We start from the raw sequence: 19747 nt of genomic DNA on the forward strand, positions 1-19747 counted from the left end.
CTCGGTGCCCCCGCACCCGTCGCTCCGTCCCGCCAGCGGCCGAGCTCGCAGCGGTGACAGCGGGCAACGGGTCGCTGCGGGCTGGCGGCCGCTACCGGGGCCTCGAGAGCGAGGCCCGTGGCGCGGGAGCGGGTCCGTGCCGGTGTGGGGGGCAGCGCCCTGTCAGGCCGTGGGGCACAGGCGCGCCCGGTGCCCCAAGAGAGGTTTTCATTCGTCTCTTGCTACTCCTGCCGACAGTGACACCTCACGAGCAGGGAAGGGTGCGGGCAAGGGCCCGCTGCGGGCGGCATGGGGAAACGGTGTTTTGCTCTTTTGTTTCTTGTGGCGGTGTTGGTGAAAGGATCGATGTTCTGTGCCGCTCGCTTCTTCATCAGCTTTGTCCTTTTAGAGCGTCCGGTTGCCGCTGTCCCACTCTCACGTTGTAGCCAGGTTCATTCGGTGTCATCCGTAGGCGGGGGAAATGCTGGCTGTGTTTCCCTGCCTTGTTCCGTTTGCTAAATTTACCGTGTTTTAGCGAGTGTTTCTGTGGAAGCGTGGGAGATCCCAATACCGATCAAATACTTTCTGTGGTATCTATCGGCTTTTAGATTTTTTTTCTACTTGGAAGCAGAAAATTCAATGTGTGCTAGAATCGCATTGGCTTGTTTGAAGCGTGTTATCTCAAACGAGGTGAGGCTGGGTCATTCTTGTGGTGATCAGTCTAGCGGGGCTCTCGGGGGAGGCAGCCTTCCACCCCTTGCGTACGTATTAGTATCCGTGTATATTAGCAATGGCCAAAGCGTTTCTTACAGGCATGTCCATGGTTGTGTGACTTTTATTATGGGTGATGTGAGCAGTTATGCTCCCTCCGTTGTGGTGGAGATTCTTGGTGGGACTGTTGAAATACTCGTGAGCCAGCAGTTATGTTGCAGAAGAAAGTATAGGAGACCTCGAGGTCCCTTCCAACGTGGTGTTCTATGACATGTTCTTAAGTAAAACGTGATGCACTTCTGTGCACAGTGGGATTGGATGGTCTGTGGTTTTGAGCTGGGAGATCTAGAGAGAGGAGCCTGACATTTCAGTTCTTTCACTGCGTATTCATGATGTTGTTTAGACCAGTATGTGTTTTGCACCTTCCTTGGTTATTAGAGGAGGAAAACGGTCTTGGCTGCGCACAGAATGGCCAGGTGTCTGGATAGTACAGGTGTGCACCAGTGTCTGCGTATGGTTGAGAGCTGCAGCTTGCTGTGTGCCCCAGGTAACTGAGATGGAGAAGCGGCTGTGCAGTTTGCAGGTGCTGGTTGAGGAGGGTCCCTACATCTTTATTTCAGAGTGGGATTGGACCGAGTGTACCTTTGGGTTTCTGGGTGAGCCAGAATGATCGGTCCCATGAGTCCCTCCTGCCTTTTAAAGCCATGAACTTACGTTTTCTGACAGCCTCCACATGAGCACGTGCCTGCTGTTAGCTCTTTGATACTGTAGCTCTCAGATAAAAGTTGGAGGCAGCGCCAAAAGAGACAGGCTGCATGTCCATTCCTGAGGTGAACTGCTGCTAATATAGCACAGGGTTCTTCTGTATGTGTGTGTTATGAAAGTGCCCAGGATACCAAAGAGGAGAGCAGTCTCCGGGCTTTGACTGAAGACGGTAGTTGTGTGAACTACACAGAAGCAATCATTTTGCCATATGATGGTTCTGCATGTTTCGCATGAAATTTTGCAGGGGGAAAAATCAGAGACAGCTTAGAAATTGAAACAGGTAGATCTGTAGTGAACCTGTATGGCTGGGTATTTAATGTTGTTTACTTATGAGGATAAAAATCCATTCTGAAGACTGGTGGAGGTGCACCATCACTGAGAGAGCCTATTAGATGCTTGACCTTAAAATATATTTCCTTACGGTTAGCACCGTACTGCTTTGCATTCTGTAAGTGTTACTGCTTTATGGTTTTCACTCTCGGGTCAGATATTGCTTATGTTTACTCCCTGTTCTGCTTGATGAATCATTCTTTAGCAAGTGGCTTTGAAATCTGTAATGTGTATTCAGGAACATTAGAGAAATGTGTTTTTACTGTAAAAATTACAGAGCTGTCTAGCATTCTGTGTACGAAATTGCTCTGTAGGGTTTCTGCTAGGCTAAAATAAGCTACCTTCTGTTTCTTGGTTTTTTTCTGTCACTGTAATTATTCAGTTTATTCTCTGATTTTATTCTTTAATTATCTATTTACTCTCAATTTTCTTCTATCTCTCCTTCCTTTTTCTTGTCTTCCAGTTTTGACTGTACTAACACCATTGCTACTCTTAGAGCGTTACCTTCTCCCAGTACCTGTGCTTGGCCATCAGACACTATGAGGAGACTGGCTTTTCGAGGTGCTGGTTGTACTCTGGTAAATCTGGCAAATTATTGATTGTATGTGCACCATTCTCTCCATTCCTCTGCCTTAGGATTTTGCTTTTCTTCATCCTGACTGTTAATTACTCCTACCTTACTCTTGTTCATCTCATTTGTGTGCTTCAGATTAATTCTGTTTCTATTGTAAACGCTCTAATGTGGTTGTATTGTGCTGCCATACCTTGTAAATCAACTTGGTGCTTCCTAGAAGAAATCCCTTGATTTGGTTGGAAGATGGGTATAAGTTGGGATAGATGCATCTGTTCTGTCTTCAGCCTTTGAGACAGCTACAAGTATATTTTTCTGATGCTATCACTTTAAGCTGGGAAAGAGCCAACAACTTGTTCTGGAATTTACTATTGTTGTTGGATGGTGGTTATTTTTTGGGTTGGTAAATGGAAAAGTATGGCCAAAAAAGGAGGTGGCTTTTTCTGCTTCTTGCCGATTGAGCCATTCATCCTACACTTAACGTGGGAGTGGTGGGTCACACAATGGTCCAGACCTTTCTTTGGCTTCAATCTAAGACAAGGTATTCAGCAGCCATCCGAATGTTTGTTTGTGATTTGTTTACTTCCTGGTTTGGGTTTGTTGGTTGTGGGTTTGGTTTGGTTCTGTTGTTGGGTTGGTTTATGCTGGTTTGCTGGTTGCTGGGTTTTTTTTTGATAGGGATTGACGTGCTTTTACACCAGACCTGAGCACATGTCTCTACAGCTTTTTCATCTGAACAGCGGTTCTTGCTTAGTTATCATGCGTGAAATGGGGTATCAAAATGTAGATAGTTTAAGAACGTATACTAGTAAGAGCTGCTGAATTCATCTGCATTACTGTGAGCCTTAGGTTTTCTGATGTTGCTGTCATAAGTGACTAAAACTGTAGGACTGTTTTGATTTCCCTTTACTCTTGCCAATTCACAAAAAGCTAGTGTTTAGATATATGGATTAAGTGAACTGTAGTATATAACAAATACATGTGGCTCATCCTGAGCATTGCTAGCTTTATAGTTAGCTCTCACCAGAGAGTTTGGATGCAATTCCATGAGTTTAAGAACATTTGTCTTCATTATAGAAGAAGTTGGATTCCATGGGTTCCAAGAGGCGAAGAGCTACCTCTCCTTCCAGCAGCGTCAGCGGAGGAGACTTTGATGATGCCCACCACTCCACAAACATACCAGGCCCGAGCAGAAAGAGGAGGAGACTTTCCAATCTCCCAACAGTAGATCCTGTTAGTATCTTCTTATTATGGACAGTGTTTTTTCTTAGTGATACTGTATCCCCACCCTGGGAAATGCAGCCTAATAAAATAGGTGATCATGTGTAGCACGTATGTACTGGCCCTGGATCTGTTGCTGCCTTGGCTAACTTTGTTTAGGATCTCATTTGGTTTTGGCTTGTTCTTGTCTTCCCAGTTTCATGTTTGTTTTTTTTCCCATTTTCCTTTTGCTGCGTTTCCCCCTGCCTCCTACCCTCCCCCTGCATGATTTTAGCAGATGCAGGGATATTGGAGGAGGAGCTGAAATCATAACACTCACAAGTTGAGAGCTGTGTCTGAATAGCAAATACGGAGACAGATAAGTGGGGAATGGCGCAGGCAATGATTGCTCAAGTGCACAGTGTCTCTGCTATGCCTTTGAGATAGCAGTCTAATTTTGATTAATTGCAGGGCAGAACCACCCCTGTTTTTGTTTTAGATGTCTGTAACTCAAGAGAGAATTGTACTGAATTAATTTACATTCTGGGTGTTTTATTTAGAATTAGCATTGAAAGAAAGCTCCCTGTGTTCAAAAAAATGAATTAGAATTCTGCAGTACTTGTCAGGTGTTGTACTAATGTGTGAGATGCAGCAGTTTCTTCACGCTTCTCCTTTAGAGCACACTGTGGATTGGCAGCTTGTCTTCCCATTCTTAGTAGGCTTTGATTTGTTACCTTCTTAAAATTTTCTCTTTTTTCATTACTTTATTGTTTTTGCATTTTAGATTGCTGTATGCCACGAACTTTACAACACCATCAGAGATTACAAAGATGAACAGGGCAGGCTCCTTTGTGAGCTTTTCATTAGGGCACCGAAGCGAAGGTAAGACCGTGGTTCTGGCTAAGCCTTGAATCTGAGGCTTAGTCAGGGAATAAGTGGATATTGAGGACTACTTCAGTATTAATAGCTGTGAAAAATTGAATCTAAATGTGTCATAGTTTCACACCAATGTTTGATCCGAGTATTTGAGGTAATTATTCAATGGTCATGATAACATTAGTGCCCTTTTTCAGTCAAAAAAGGGTATGCTGAATTAATTTAAAACATTTCTTGTGACATCTGCATAAAACATCTATGCCTTCGACTATGAAATGTTCCACATTAGTGGTGCAATGTAATAAAGGCATGTCTTCGGGAAGATTAATGGAAGTGACCCTTGAAAATGCAGTAGATAAAGTAAAAGACTGAATTTTATCTTAAACTCAGAAAACTGAGGATGATAACAGAGCATGTAATACTGTAAGCTCACTAATAGACCACTGGCCAGCTGTTTTAGCTGTAACAAAAATGCATTGGAACTTTATTTGTTTTATTTAGTCATTGACACGTCCAGGCTTTAGTGCTGTGGGTTTGGTTTTACTGCTTGGAATATAACGCCTGGTTTTGCCATTGCAACAGAAATCAGCCAGATTATTATGAAGTGGTTTCTCAGCCAATTGATTTAATGAAAATCCAACAAAAGCTAAAGATGGAGGAATATGATGACGTGAATGTGCTGACTGCAGATTTTCAACTTCTCTTCAACAACGCAAAGGCTTACTATAAGGTGAGGAGAATACATGTAAAGGCTCAAATTCATTGTAAAAAAATCACCAAGTTGTGTTTAATTTCTTCCTTGGTTTGGCCAAAAAGCTTTTCTGTTTAGCCTTTGGTAAGAGAACAGCACATGTTGCAGTTACTTGCATGTATTTCCCTAAGGTTGACTATACCTTTGTAAGATGTCCAACCATAGTTTTTTTTTCTGTGGAAAACTATAAAATAGTGTGGGGAGGATCTTCATATCGTTTTCCAAAAGAGATAGAAAGCAACAATGGAGATACAAACTGAGAAAAATACTTGTCTATCAAAGCCTTCCCATTGTACAACACACTCTGTGTGACGTTTTGAAATCTAAAAAGATCATTTTCCTTCAAAAAGGAAGAGTTTATAAATAACCAGAAGTGTACAGTAGCTGTGCTGAATCTTTCTCTTCCATTGACCACTTAATAAGATGAAAAAAAGGCATGTTGATTATCATGGTCAGTAATGATAGATTTTGAGTGTTAGATGATGATGTATTTCATCAAGGGTGCAACCCTGACGTCTATTCCCCCATGTGTCTTATTTTAGATGTTAATGGTTTTTATTGTAGTTGCCATAAGGAAGTGGGGAAAAAAAATGGATGAATCTGGTTTAATGGAAGGCTGTGTTAAATACATAAAACAGTGAAATTGTATGCAGTGACTGAGATGATGCAGCAAATCTAAAACTGCTAAAGTTACCTTTACTTTATCTTTGACTTTGGAGATGATCCAGATGACAGCTTTCTGAATAACCCAACCAGCATAGCCAGGTGACATTCAGAAAAGCAGTTTGTTTTGCTTATGTTTGTATATGTCTGTGTGTAGCTTGTTGAAAAACAGTCAGATTTATGAAATAAAACATTTGCACCTTCTGGTTCCAGTAGAAAAAGTACAAGGATTTCCAAATTGGTTGTGTGCTCCTGAAGCTTTGAAAGGCGTTTGCCCATTAGTGTTGGCATTTTCATGGTTTCTTTTGCCTACAGAATGGTGGACTCAGAATTATGGCTGTAATGTAAAAATTGTGCATGTAAAATAGAAATAGGTAGCCATCATTCTAGGGTGAAGAAATGTTGACATTTCCAGAGAAATACGGAGTTGTGAGCTGGACGTACGGCACACAAACACAGCCTCTTCTCCTTTCATCTTTTACCTTACCCACGCAGCTCCAATGACGCATATAAAACAGGGAGATTGATTCATTGTCAAGGTCTTTATTGCAGCAGGAGTTTTATTGGCAGTGCTGGATTAGAATGGAAACCTTTGGATTTGTTAGTATTTTGGCTCAAGTCTTAGACTTCTGAGTGTCTTGCATTAGTACAGAGGGAAGCAGATGAGTGGAGCAGAGTGTTCTTTATAACTGTTCTTCATGATTAACACCTGGTCCCATGTCTTGAGAATATTTAAGCCTAGTGAGGTGGGCTTAGGGATAGTTGTCATGTTCGTTTCTCATTTGTGGTGCAAGCTGTCAGAGGTTGAGACAGGGAAGTAAGATGAGCGGAATCCGCAATAAAAAGGTGAGATACCTGCAGGAATACCTGAAATAGAGGTGAAATGACAGCAGAAAGGGAAAGAAAAATACGCAAGAGTGGAAAAGCTGTTTTTTTCTGGGTAACATTCTTAAGTAGCAATGTTATAAGCACATGCTTGTCTGCCACTACCACCTCTGTATTTACAAAACTTAATTGCTGACGAACACACCTAGCTCTTCAGAAAAATATACCCAGATGTACACCCAGGTGGTAGCATGTTATCAAGTTCTTTGGAATTTCAGTTAATGCTGCATCTAAATCATTGAAGTCTTTTCAGAGATATTGACACGCTTATTAGCATTCTTCTGTAGAAATCAGTTTTCAAGTGCCACACAATGGCAGCAGTATTTACTTAAATTACATTTCTGGCATACTGATATTTAGTCTATTTTAAATATCAGTAGTGTTATGCATCAGCAAAACTTGATGATTTTTCCAGATTCATGCAATAGGCTTGTCCAAGCCTCAACCCAAGTAATTTTATTGCTAAGTTTTCTGAAAGATTTAAATGCTTTGGTGCGATAGAAGTTGTGTTTTCTAGTGCTTATTGTGATTCTTAATATCTCTGTTGAAGAACGACTGAAGCAGGAATTTCCCAGGTTTTCTATTATGTGTTTATTTAATGCATTTAATACCATTCAACCAATAATTTAAACATTTCCTTCAGACAAGAATGATCTGAATTTTGAGTACAATGTTTGATTTGTTTCTGCAGCCTGATTCTCCTGAATATAAAGCTGCCTGCAAATTATGGGAGTTGTACTTGCGCACAAAAAATGAATTTGTTCAGAAAGGTGATGCTGAGGAGGATGATGATGATGAAGAAGGACATGACAGTCAAGAATTAGTAAGTGTGGGCATGACATCTGCAGTTGTAGGAGGCAGTGGCCGTGTATGTCAGCTGACTCTGAGAGGGAGGTTGGCTCCATGTGTGAATAAGCATTAAGATTTTTCATAGTTAAATTATGCCCTATAGCGCATTTCTGATACTAATTTATTAGTTAAGAATTTCACTGTATTGTATTGATGTTTCACTTTTGCCTAACAAAAAAAAAAGTTACGATCTTTTCTGATACAGATGAAATGTGGTTGTGGTTTAGTTGAGACAAATATGCCATCTGCTTGGTATCATGCCAGCTTCGAGGTTTGATGCAAGCAAGCTTCATGTCCAGTTACATCATTTTTCAGCATGTCTCATTCAGTTAATGCAGCTGTTCCTGGAGTGTTTCATAAGCTGGATATGACTGTGGCTTGTCTGGTGTTTGTGATGTTGGGATGCATGTTTTTGTTAATATTGACAACCCAGTTGTAACACATGTTGGACAACCTGCAGTGTAAATATGAAATTGAAGTTTTTCTCATGTGCTTTGGTTATGCATTTAGGTAATGTTGTTTTCAAAAGTTGCATCTGTGTTTTATAGCTGATTTTTTTCTGTGTTTGAAAAGTCAATTCCTGTATTTTAGTGCAACTTAAAGCACTCCACTGTGGCTGCTCTTAAAACTTTTTGTGATTTTATTTCTTATTAGTCATCTCCAGGTTACCTGAAGGAAATTCTTGAACAGCTTCTTGAAGCTATAGCTGTTGCCACAAACCCATCAGGGCGCCTCATCAGTGAACTGTTTCAGAAACTTCCCTCTAAAGTGGTGGGTATTTTAGTAATACTGGTTGTGTTTTAAGATGGAAAGCGGGACGTTTATATAACTGATGTTACACACTGTGATGGGCACACTCAGAATGCTTATTATTTCATCAGTGACAAACTGCAGCTGGTTTTAGAGCTTCCCTCCCTTCTTTGCTCCTACCCATTCGTTCTCAGCCCTTTGTTGGAGTCTGGGGTTTGCCCTGTTTTGCCAGTTTAGCTAATTATGGGTGGTTTTTTTGGTGCACAGATTTTAATCTTTTTAAATATGTCTGATTTCACTGTTCTGTTTCAGGATGTGACATAAGTTTAACCAGCAAAATAAATACTGTGAAGACCTGTATTTTGGCTTTCAGACAGAACTGTTCCTTTATATCACTTTATTGATAAGTTATAATTCCTTGTATCAGCGTTGCGAGCTGGCTCACCGAAATTGAAGCCTATTGCTATACTGATGGAGCTTCCACTGTTCTTATCTGCAGTTCAGCTCATAGGTCATTCTGTGAGCCTCTAGAACAATAGCTTTGTGACTGTTTATAGTAATATATAAATTATTTTTCTTTTCCAGCAATATCCAGATTATTATGCAATAATAAAGGAGCCCATAGATCTTAAAACCATTGCCCAAAGGATACAGGTACAGTATGAGCATGTTAATATGTCAAAGTATATACTTATTTAACAGTGAGCACTCTTAAAATTGTAAGAAGCCCAAGTCTGTGGCAGTAGGAAAGACAATGTTTTTCCCCTGCTGTTTAGAAATCTGAACACTGTCAGTGCTGCAGAAATAGCTGTGTTGAAGATCAGGCATTGTAAACTGTAGAGTACTGGCATTAAGCCTGAATATCTTGGGTTCCTTGGTGTTTAATGGTTTAAAGTAGTTTCTTGGCAAGTATTGCTAATGTAAGACATTGAAGTATTGAAGCTTGGTCGTGCGTTAACATCACCTACTTTTGTTCTCTTGCTATAAATAGCTGATTTGTACTGATGGATTTTTCATCTTACTTGACCAGTAATATGAAATATTGTTCTGTAATTCTAGCATATTTTTATACTAGTTTTGTATAGCACATGGACTAATTGTACTAGAGAATAGAGAAAATAACGTTTTGTTAAAACCTTCAAAATTAAGGCAATTGAATGCATTATTTTTTTCAATCTTTTCTTTAGCATTTGTAAAGTCTGTAAAGATTTAGGACTTACATTTTAACTTTCTTTTTTTCTTGACTTTTTCAGATACTTATCTGTCCTCTTTAGAAATGTTCTTGTTTTTCTGTAAATGTTCCCTTTATTCTATATGAATTCCCTTTGCTTTTTGCTACTGACTCAGTTCTCGTGCTGTTCTCTGAATGTTGCCACTTTAACCAGTTCTGGTTTTTGTTGTACAGAATGGAACTTACAAAAGCATTCATGCAATGGCCAAGGATATAGATCTTCTGGCAAAGAATGCCAAAACCTACAATGAGCCCGGATCACAAGTATTCAAGGTTAGATTCACTTATTCATAGTTTGAGTTTGATTTTCTGTATGACTTTCTGTGCTTATTGATCATTAAAGTAATCTTTAGCATACAGCCCTGAAGATTGTTTTCAGTTAAAAAAGGAAAAGCTAATAGTGGCTTTTCTTTTTACTTCTTTTCTGTTATATATTGCTTTTAGTATAATTGGAATGCATGTTACTTGCTGAGGTATAAGATTTTTTTCAGATTAGATTTTATCTTGGGATATGAGTTACATGAGTTCTTTGGAGGAATGGAGGATCCTTGTACTTGTGATTGAAGTTGAAATGCCTGAAACTACAGGTTCAAGTGATAGCGGTTGTACTCGGCTGCTGTCTCTTTCCGGATTGCAGGAACTATTTGTGGTGTTCGTCGTAAGCTTCAAAACTGGAGTCATGCCTTCCCTGCATGGTTTTTGAAGATCCTTTTCCTTTTAGCTGTGTTTTTGTGATAAATTTCACCTCCTGTCTTTTTAAGCTGAGTTCACCCGCTTTTTGTGTGTATTATTTTGTGATTATCACATTGCTGTTTCCAGGTACTCTAGAAGTAAGAGAATTTTGGTGGTCAATTATTCCTTTGTGTGCTCAATTTTTAAGGGCTTTGTAGGGAGAGATCTTGTGTATATATATATATAACACTGTTATGTAAGTGATTCTTGGACTTTTCCAGGTACACTTTTGTTGGGATTGTAGTTTCAGTTCCTGGTGACGTAGCTCACATTTGTAACCTCACTCAAAACGTGTAATCTCTATCTTGTCAGCTGTTACTTCAAGTATTGAGTCCATGGGTGTAGAAAGGGAGGGAGCAAGTGGTATAAATCTCAGTAATGGTGGTAACTTTTTGATTGTAAAGGCACAGAAAGTAATTTCCATGTTTAATTTTAGGTGGCATTTGTGCATATTTGCAAATTGTAGGTTTTTTTTGTGTGTTTGTTTTTTTTTTATGGTTATGATGAAAAATTACCTCAAAGCTATTCAGCTATTTATTCTGTTCAGTTTTTGCAGGCCTCTGTGGGTGTATTTCAGGCAGACTTTGTTCTGTGCTTCATTTCTCATACAAGGTTGTTTTATATCTAAATGTAAAAAGTCCTTAATTTTTGTTTTAGATTTTTGGGTAGATGGATACGCCTGAGTATAACATTCTGCACTTTCAACACTAAACAAATTCTTTTAATTGACAGGATGCAAATGCAATTAAAAAAATATTTAATATGAAAAAGGCTGAAATTGAACACAGTGAGTTGGCCAAGTCAAGTCTCCGAATCAGGTACTGCAAATAAGAGTTCTTTTTGTAATCTCATATAAAAATCTCTATAGACATTCCCTTAATTTTGCTGTGGACAATACAGTGGGAAATAATTGCTTGAAAACTTAATTTATTGTTGTTTTAAAGGTTAAAAAATGTAAAACAGTTTCTGGAAGGGAACTTTTTGTTGAAATACTTCTGTGGTGAAAGATTTCTGTGATGTTCACATTAAAAGGTGTCAGTAGATCATTTATAACTCCGAGTTAATAACAGAAAGGTAATGGTAGGAAACATGGTGCTTTGTTGTGCTTTGCTTTATGAAACATGCTGGAGAATCGTGAACCTTATTAGGAGCTGAAGCATAAGAGCTTGCTGTTAATTAGGTAGGGGCAGAAACATAGGAACAAGGCCTCAGGCAACATATATTTAGAAGGAAGTCCACATTTTTAGCTGTGGAAAGAGGCACAGGGCACGGAAGATCTGGACTTGGTGAAGCATAGGTTTGGTCTTGAACAGGCAGGTATAAAATACAGTCCATAGCTGTGTTTGTTTCATGGGATGATTTTATGTAGGAAATAGCATTTTCTTCCTGTGAAAATCATAATAGACAGAGAAGCGATGCAGTTATTTTAGATGTTTTTTACCTGAAATGCAATTAGATTTCTTCTCATACAAACTTTTTTCTTATGAGTAGCTCTTAGAAGTAGGTTTAGAGGTTATTTGCCAGTATGGGCCATGTCATTTATCTAAAAAATAAAGTGATGTCTTGCAAGTCATCCCATAGCGAACTCTTTACAAGGGGGGTTGTCTTGATGGATTTGAGCTGTTTACTGATATTTGATGCTGGAAAATAGCTGCTGTCATTTCTTGTGAAGGTTTGTGTGGTTCAACTGTAAACACCAGGGCTCCCTTTACCTTACTGAAAGGCAGTTTACATTTTCTTGTTGTCTGAAAAATGTGTAGATGGTGCCATTATTGAAAGTGTTGCCTGGAATTGTGATGTGTGAAAGAAGTGAAAATTACCTGGTCGATTTCTACTGTTTGGTCCTTTGAGACATTCAACCTCTGTAGTGTTTTTTGTGGTTCCTTTGTTGAGCGTTTGTATGCTTCCTGTGAGCATATAAAAATATAAAAGCATAAATACTGTTAGGGAGTAATTCCTGACATATGTTTAAATTTTTCCTTCTGAAAAGTATGTGTAGTGCCAGAAGACCTTGATTCTACAGACGCTGAACATACATAGAATAGTTAGGGCTGGAAAGGACCTTAAAATATCCAGTTCCAACCCCCTGCCATGGGCAGGGACACCTCACACTAAACCATCTCACCCAAGGCTCTGTCCAGCCTGGCCTTGAGCACTGAAGCCGGCTCATGTTCATTTTCTCATCAGCCAACACCCCCAAGTCCTTCTCCTTGGGCTGCTCTGAATCTCTTCTCTGCCCAACCTGTAGCTGTGCCTGGGATTGCTCCCACCCAGGTGCAGGACCTTGCACTTGGCATGGTTAAACCTCATGAGGTTGGCATCAGCCCACCTCACAAGCGTGTTGAGGTCCCTCTGGATGGCATTCCTTCCCTCCAGGGTATCAACCGAACCACACAGCTCGGTGTCATCGGCAAACTTGCTGAGGGCACGCTCAACCCCGCTGTCCATGGCAGCGACAAAGATGTTGAACAAAGCGCACGTGTTTGTTTTGCAGTAACTAAAATTACATACAGGCATGGAGGTTTGCTATTTAAATTGTAATTTTATTTTTATCACTGTTGTTTTCCTTCAAAATGAAGCTGTTTGCTAAGAAGGGATGACAGATAAATCACACTGATATTTGTTAGTTGAATTCCTCTCTTACACTGCCAACCCATTTCCATTTCTCCATTTCTTAGCTACCTTATTCTAGGTATTCTCTTATGTATTGTGTTCTCAATAGACCTGCAAGTCCCAAAGTAATCTGAATGTCAGAATAATTGAGAGCTCCCTTCTTTGTTTCTCTAACTTGGAAAAAGAAAAATAAAGCCTGAAGCAGGCTACAGTAATACTGGGGTGAATGCAAAAAAGTAAAATCAGGGTGAAAGCAAAGTATCATGAAAACCAAACCTTTCACCTGCTGCTCTGCACCTCACTGGTTGTTCTTTTATTGAGCCATTAGTCTTTTTTTGTTCCTTTCTAGTGAAGGAAACAAAATTGTTTTTTAACTGCTTAATTGTCTCAAAGGGGAGTCTCCTTTACCTGTTGCTGGTTTTAATAAAATACCCCCATGAGTTCATTGAAAGCCAGTTTACTCTATTGTTCTTCTCAATTTACATCTGTTTTTCTTTGTTGTTAATGGATCGGATCAAATTCATCATTGCTACTAACCTGTTCTATGGACATGTTGCCTCTGTGTTTAAAATCATGCTTTCCTGCTGCAGTTCATTGTATTCTTTGTCATACTAAGTTGCTCTTTGTCGGTGCATTTACCTGTTGTCCCTTAAATAAAATGGCAAAATAAAGTGGCTTGACAATATGCACTGTCAAGCAACTTGACAATGATTTTGTTAAGTATTGATAAAAGGTGATTGGATCTGTATGATGAGCTTTATCTGGATACTAAGGAACATTTCGTTGGCTGCTTTCACTGCTGCTGTAGGCTGAGCTGTGTGTATAGCTGTTAATCCTCAATCTAAATGTTACACCTTCCTCTGGCTTTGTAAACAAAATCGTTGTTAATGCTGGGCCATTATATCTTAATGTTACTTTGCTGTTAGCTTTAAAACATTTTATATCTGTCTCCAAACCTTTTGGCTGATCTGTCAAAGTGATTCTGTAAAAAGCTTTATCCTTGCTGCGCCTTTTCTTGGGTCTAAGGTGGGCCTCTTTTTTTTTCCCCTTTCCTTGGCTTATCTCTTCTACCTTAAGGACTTCATCAAATTTGACTGCTTCCAAGCTGACAGGTCCTTCCTCACAGGGTAAAGGCAGTGTTGGTGATGAGAGAAATTCTTCTAACAAATATTATCGGTAAGTAAATGGTGGACTTGGAGGGAAAGGTGGGTTGTCATCATACGGAAATACTAAAACTTTGTTGGTTTGGTTTTGGGTGTGTCTTTGGTTGCGAGTGCTCTTCAATATTGATGCAAATACTTTTGAGATTTAGATACGTTTCAGTCAAATATCTATTTAGTATGATTTAATAACTTACTTTCCTGTAATTACTCTTCCATGTTTGATTTTATATTTAACATTTCAAAACACCTGTCATGAAATACTCCATATGTAATTATTTCCTTAGAAATGTTCTGAAGAACAATATGTTAAGCTTCACTGCAAAATAAAGCAGGTGAAAAACCCCATGGAAATGTGTTGTAAACTAAATTTGGAGACTAAAAAGAAGTAATTGGTAGGAGTGAATAATGAAGAGATAGCCAATGGACACTGATGAAGCTTGTAAAAAGAAGGCATTGCTTTTGGGATGCATTTATGGCAAACTTCCTGAGTAGGCTGGATTACTGGATCTGTGCAGAGACTTCAACCATCATCCAGAACAGCACATTGACCCTGATGTTGGGATAACAGAACCAATAGCCTGGAGTTAGAGTAAGGAAGCCAGACAGCTGGAATCCCTTTCTAGGGAAGGGAGCATTGACAATGCTGTTGGAAAAGTCCTCAGCCTCTGGAGATGACTCCTGTCAGGCATGAAGGAAAGGGGCCCCTTCCCATCAAGGAAGATGTCCTATGTTACCCGAGCAAGTGGGCCACCATGGAGAAAGGTATCCATTACCTGAGGGGATTTACAACGACCTGGACAAGAAGCAGTTAGCCAAAGATCCAGATAAAGTGGGCACAACCCATGTGGTGAAGTTTGTATGAAGTACCCCATTGTATGCTAATGCATTGGCAGTAAGGACCTCTCTGTCAAGTGACCCAGAAGAGCAAATTCAGATGGGGCCCTGAGGGACAACAAGCCTCTGAATAAATTCAACAGGAGATAACTGATTCAGTAGCCCTTTGGCCAGTTCATACAGAGCAAGATGTAAAAAGTATGCTTAACACCTCAGCTGGGGAGAATGGTTCTACCAGGAGCCTCTGGCAGGAAGCATCAGTGGACACTCAAGGTCAGACCTTATGATTTTGGAGTTGCAAATACAGAGGATCTGAGGGCTGCTGTACTCCTGCTGAAAAAGTGATACTGGCAGCATATGAAGGGGTTCAAGCTGCTTTGGAAATTGTTGGTACTGAAGCACAGCTCCTCCTGGCACCCAACTGCTGGTGCTGAACTGGAAGTTCAAAGGGAGGGTCTCCTCTACACCTCATGCAGTTGAAGCTATGTGGAGTAAGTGGGTCGCTCTGATCCCACAGCAGGCTTGACTAGGAAAGTTTACCAGCCTCGCTCATCAGCGATCACTTTCTTTGACCTTTGTTTTCTGCTTGACGTAACTGAGAAGCCTGGACAAGTGTGATGCTTCCTGTTGCTGGAGTAAGAAGGCTCCATCAATAGTCTTGCCCTGATTGGGCCACTCACAAGGTTTCCTTTGTTGCCTTGGTCCCTGATCCTTACCCACAAGCTTTCAACCTGCTCATAGCAGAGTACAGAGAGGCCTGGCTGATTATGCACCTCCCGCAAACCTGCCAAGGCACCCTGCCTGGGTGCACTTGATGAGTAATGCGAGAGGATGGGGAAGTCCAATGTGTACCTCAAGGGGCTTTGATTCTGGCTGAGAAGAGCCTGTGATTTGAATTCCATGATGTTACTTGCTATGTAATACTGCATGTCATTACTACTGTGGTTGCTATATGCCATATCAACTGCATTGCAATAAAATTTACACAGATTAATGAAAACATCGTTCTGAATTTTGATGAAACTGGGCAAAGTGCAGTCATGGTAGAGCCAGAATTGGCTTCAGCATGCATCAGCGTGACAGCACACACCTCCTCTCCTGCCCTGAAGGACTGTTATGACAGATGGAGCCCAAGGTCACGGACTGAATGAACTCAATGGACGTTTCAGAGGAACAGCTTATAGACGAAGGGAACAATATCTGTGTATATAAAAGACAAGAAAAGATGTATTGGAAAGTGTGGGACCTGGGCATGCACGACAGTAACCCTTCTGCTTTTCCCCAGTCTTCACTTTGCTCCCACAGGGCAAAGCTGAGCCCATTGATGGAGGTGCCTAAAGACCTGACCTAATAAAAAAGCAGAGATTGTCAGGCATAGCCTACAGTTAGGAATGAAATGCTGTGCCCCAGGTCTGGGACAAAAGGGAGGAAGAGAGGAATGCTAAAGAAGTCTTTGTGAGACCATAGCCGGTGTGAATGCTGGTCTCCTTCGCCTAGAAAGCAGAGGAAGCTGCTTTCCATCTAGGTACTGTATGTGCCAAAACTGAATAAGGTGGGAATGGAGAGATGGGAGAAGACAGCTTATACAGCTTACAAGTGTGCTCGATTCCTTCTTATAGACAAATCCTTCTAAAACAGAATCAATAATGAAGTTATTCATGTGAGGGACTTTTTATCATCTCCCTTCTCCTCCAGTAATTCACATAGTCAGGCAGTCAAAATAGGGCAGAAGAATAGCTAGCTTGAGCTCTAGCATTCTGATGGTGTGTCCAGTTTTTCAGTTTGATGAACTGCCTCAAAATAGAGGCAGACTCGGTCGTTAACAGCTTCTCTTGTTCAGGGCTCCAGGATTTTCCTGTGTAGTCATGTCTGTAATCCTGTAAACAACTGTCTTGAGCTTCACATTTACTTACACACTGAGTGACTGCTAATGCTTGATGTGATAACCCTCTGTTTTTAATTTGCATGGGTTTCTTACTTCTCTTTCATAGTAACAAAAGATCCGCCCAAGGGGATCGTTTATCAGCAATAACCATGGCATTGCAATATGGATCAGAAAGTGATGAGGATGCAGCTTTGGCAGGTAGGAACTGAAATGCATTTTCTCTATTTTTTTCAATTTAAGTGTTTGGAATAAGCAGAACTGTAGGACTTCTGATACATTCAAATATCTTTATTTCAGAGGTATTTTGCAGTGTTTCCAAACTCGGTATGTAAATTCAGTCCCTGTTCTAAGTACAAATGTATAAATGTACAGCTGGTCAGACAGCGGAGGCCAAACTTGCTTGCATGGTTTGAATTTAGTGTGTGTGTTTCCAAGTATACTTATCCAAGCTTTAGGAAACTGCTGCACGTTTTTATTCCTCCTAATATGGAACAGAAGTTGAGACACTGGGGTAAGACATTGGGTGCTTCTTGTAGTAAAAGAGATTTACAGTGCTACAATAGTTTGAGAGAAATCTCACTGACACTGGCTTGTTTTCTCTTGCCCTCTTGTGCCATTGGGTCTCAGGTTTTATTTTTGAAGTTGAAGGTGATGTATGAGGTGTAAGGACAGGTAAATGTGAGAATATAATTCAGAAATATCTGGTCTAGCCTAGCAGGCATGAAATTTTACATGAAGGTTTATGTTAAAAGCATGTAAAAAGGCACGCCTTCATACAGCACCCTTAGTTTCATAAGCATGCTTTAGCTTTATAATATAAGCTTATATGCCATAATATATGCATTATATCAGATATTTCAGTATCAGCCATAAATTGTTATAGGTTGTCTTTTAAGCTAGCTTGTCTTGATAGTTATATTCTCAGCACTTTCCTTGCTTTCCTCTCAGGGGCAGTTTCTGAAGTGTTTTAGACATCTTCAGTTTTATTTTTGTTACCATTGTTTTTGCATTGGTGTGAAATGATGCATCTCTTCAGTTTGTTTTTTGGGGCATTCATTTCACACCTGGAAATGGAATTGTGTTCCCCACTTTTCCAGCAGATGGACATGCTGTAGAATTGTTTTGGACCATTTTGCTGCAAACAAAAGCAGAGTTGAGTTACTGCTTTGGAGCAGCTGCTTTCTGGGAGGTGTGAGGAGTATTTATTGGCTTGGTTCAGTGTGATTATTAGCTGCTATTTTTGCAAATCATAATTCTGTAAACACACATAGCTTTTTATGTCTTTATATGGTTTAAATTATTGACGTGATTGAACCACTTTCAGGTGCTGCCTTTACTATGGACATTATTGTGATTTCCATAGGTCCTTTCATATATATACATCTGAGCTCTTTGCTGCTGCTGCAGCTCTTCTGCCTTTATCACACTCACCTAAGGGGCAATGTCAGGTTTTTTAGAAGACCTCTGTCCCTTAAGGCTTTCTGTCCCTCCAGTGCACTACTTGGACATCCCTGTGCTTCCAGTCTCTGCATGAAAAGGATTTATATTTAAACCACGTCTTTTTATTAGTTGCTCTGGAATCTTGTCTTTTTTCTTTCCACTAAGGCTTGTTAAAATAAATGAGAACTGGGCTGCATGACTGAACATGAAGAAAATTTCTCCATCTCAATATAGAGAACTAAGTCTTTATGAGCTTCTTGGATTCTAGAAGTTGCTTAAGCAATGAACAATATCTGTTCCCAACTTGGAGTTTCTCCTCACTGTTTCAGAGGGTGTCATGGTGTGGTGGAGCTTGTAGGTTTCCAGCTCAAATATATTAGTGCATGAGCAGCTTCTGCAGCATCCTTGCTCCCCGTTATAAATCTGTAAAGGCAGGCATAGATGGTCATGCTGTGGTACTTATTTAAAAGTATGCCATTTTGTAAATAAAGCTATTTATTAAATTTAGAAATGTTTTAAGACTGGATGCTGCTTCTGGTTTTACTAGCATTTATCTTCTGTTAGACTATGAGCGTTCATTGTTGCCTAGGTGCTTTGGGACCACAAAGGAGACAAGTGTTTAAAGCAAATAACTTGCTGAATAAGACTAATTTGCTTTCACATATATACAAATTCTCTCTACTCTTTTTCTGCCTCATCATTGAGTAAGAGTACATGATTATGATAGATGCATTTATATCCGATAATAAAGCTCAGTTCCAGTTGTACATTAGATAGCTTCCTCCTTTTGCAGTGAAGTCAGTTTAATATCACTCCATTATAAAGCTGTCCCTTCACTAGGAAGCAGTCACTGTGGTACAGAATGGACAGCAGGAAATGCTTTTTGTTTGGGACTGTTGCATGGCAGATACTTCCTGGTTATGGTTTGCTACAGGGTTTTTTATTTCTCTGTTAAGTGCAGTAGTGGCAACAGCTGCATGAAAAAGGAGTAACTGACTGTTACTTCACTGCCAGTGTGTGCTTGGTGGGGATATGGCACCTGGTGCTACTGCATATCAAACAATCTGTAGTCTTACATTAGATTGTTTTTGTGGCAATATATGTTTCTTTTCTGTCTTCTGAGCTGAATAACACATTCTTCATCAGTTTTCTTTAGAGAACAGTTTTCGTACGAGAGCAGCGTAATCGTCTGAATATGTAAGAATATGTCATGTTTGACACATCACTTTTAAAGAACCTACAAGTCATAATGAAAGTGTTTATAGCTACGTTACAAGATTATGTGAACACTTTCTTTTTTAGTGCCTGCTTAATTTACTTAGATTTTTATTTTAAAGAATGTCTGGTGTTCTACTTCCAATGCAAAGGAAGTACGTTTCTTATTTGGGGTATTGAACTGCTTTGCTGCTGGCTGCCCCATGTAAGAGGATAGCAGTATGCTTGGCTAGTTTCTTATTTCTTTCCTTTTCCATAAAAACATATTCTGTTTTTTCTACTCTGTGTCTTACTTTTTGATGGA

General features: G+C 40.0%; 1 protein-coding gene across 12 annotated transcripts in view; it reads left to right on the plus strand.

Annotated features, from left to right (window-relative positions):
* PBRM1 (polybromo 1) overlaps positions 1 to 19747 on the plus strand; it is a 66300-nt gene that overhangs the window by 368 nt on the left and 46185 nt on the right. For 2 of the 12 annotated variants that reach the window (XM_061458354.1, XM_061458363.1), the window contains exons 2-12: positions 2249 to 2363; positions 3434 to 3589; positions 4341 to 4438; positions 5015 to 5162; positions 7423 to 7554; positions 8235 to 8351; positions 8916 to 8984; positions 9736 to 9834; positions 11026 to 11111; positions 13984 to 14082; positions 16895 to 16986. In XM_061458354.1, coding sequence (XP_061314338.1) covers positions 2325 to 2363; positions 3434 to 3589; positions 4341 to 4438; positions 5015 to 5162; positions 7423 to 7554; positions 8235 to 8351; positions 8916 to 8984; positions 9736 to 9834; positions 11026 to 11111; positions 13984 to 14082; positions 16895 to 16986 — 1135 coding nt within the window. In that variant the 5' untranslated portion in view covers positions 2249 to 2324. Of the gene's footprint in view, positions 1 to 1115; positions 2364 to 3433; positions 3590 to 4340; positions 4439 to 5014; positions 5163 to 7422; positions 7555 to 8234; positions 8352 to 8915; positions 8985 to 9735; positions 9835 to 11025; positions 11112 to 13983; positions 14083 to 16894; positions 16987 to 19747 lie in introns of those variants that run through there. The other 10 variants (XM_061458355.1, XM_061458365.1, XM_061458362.1 and 7 more) reach the window with 9 other exon arrangements.

The sequence above is a fragment of the Pezoporus flaviventris genome, unplaced genomic scaffold (genome assembly GCF_033815535.1).
Source record: "Pezoporus flaviventris isolate CSIRO_AGI_PZ_B2104156 unplaced genomic scaffold, CSIRO_AGI_Pfla_v1 ptg000026l, whole genome shotgun sequence".
Lineage (NCBI taxonomy): Eukaryota > Metazoa > Chordata > Aves > Psittaciformes > Psittacidae > Pezoporus > Pezoporus flaviventris.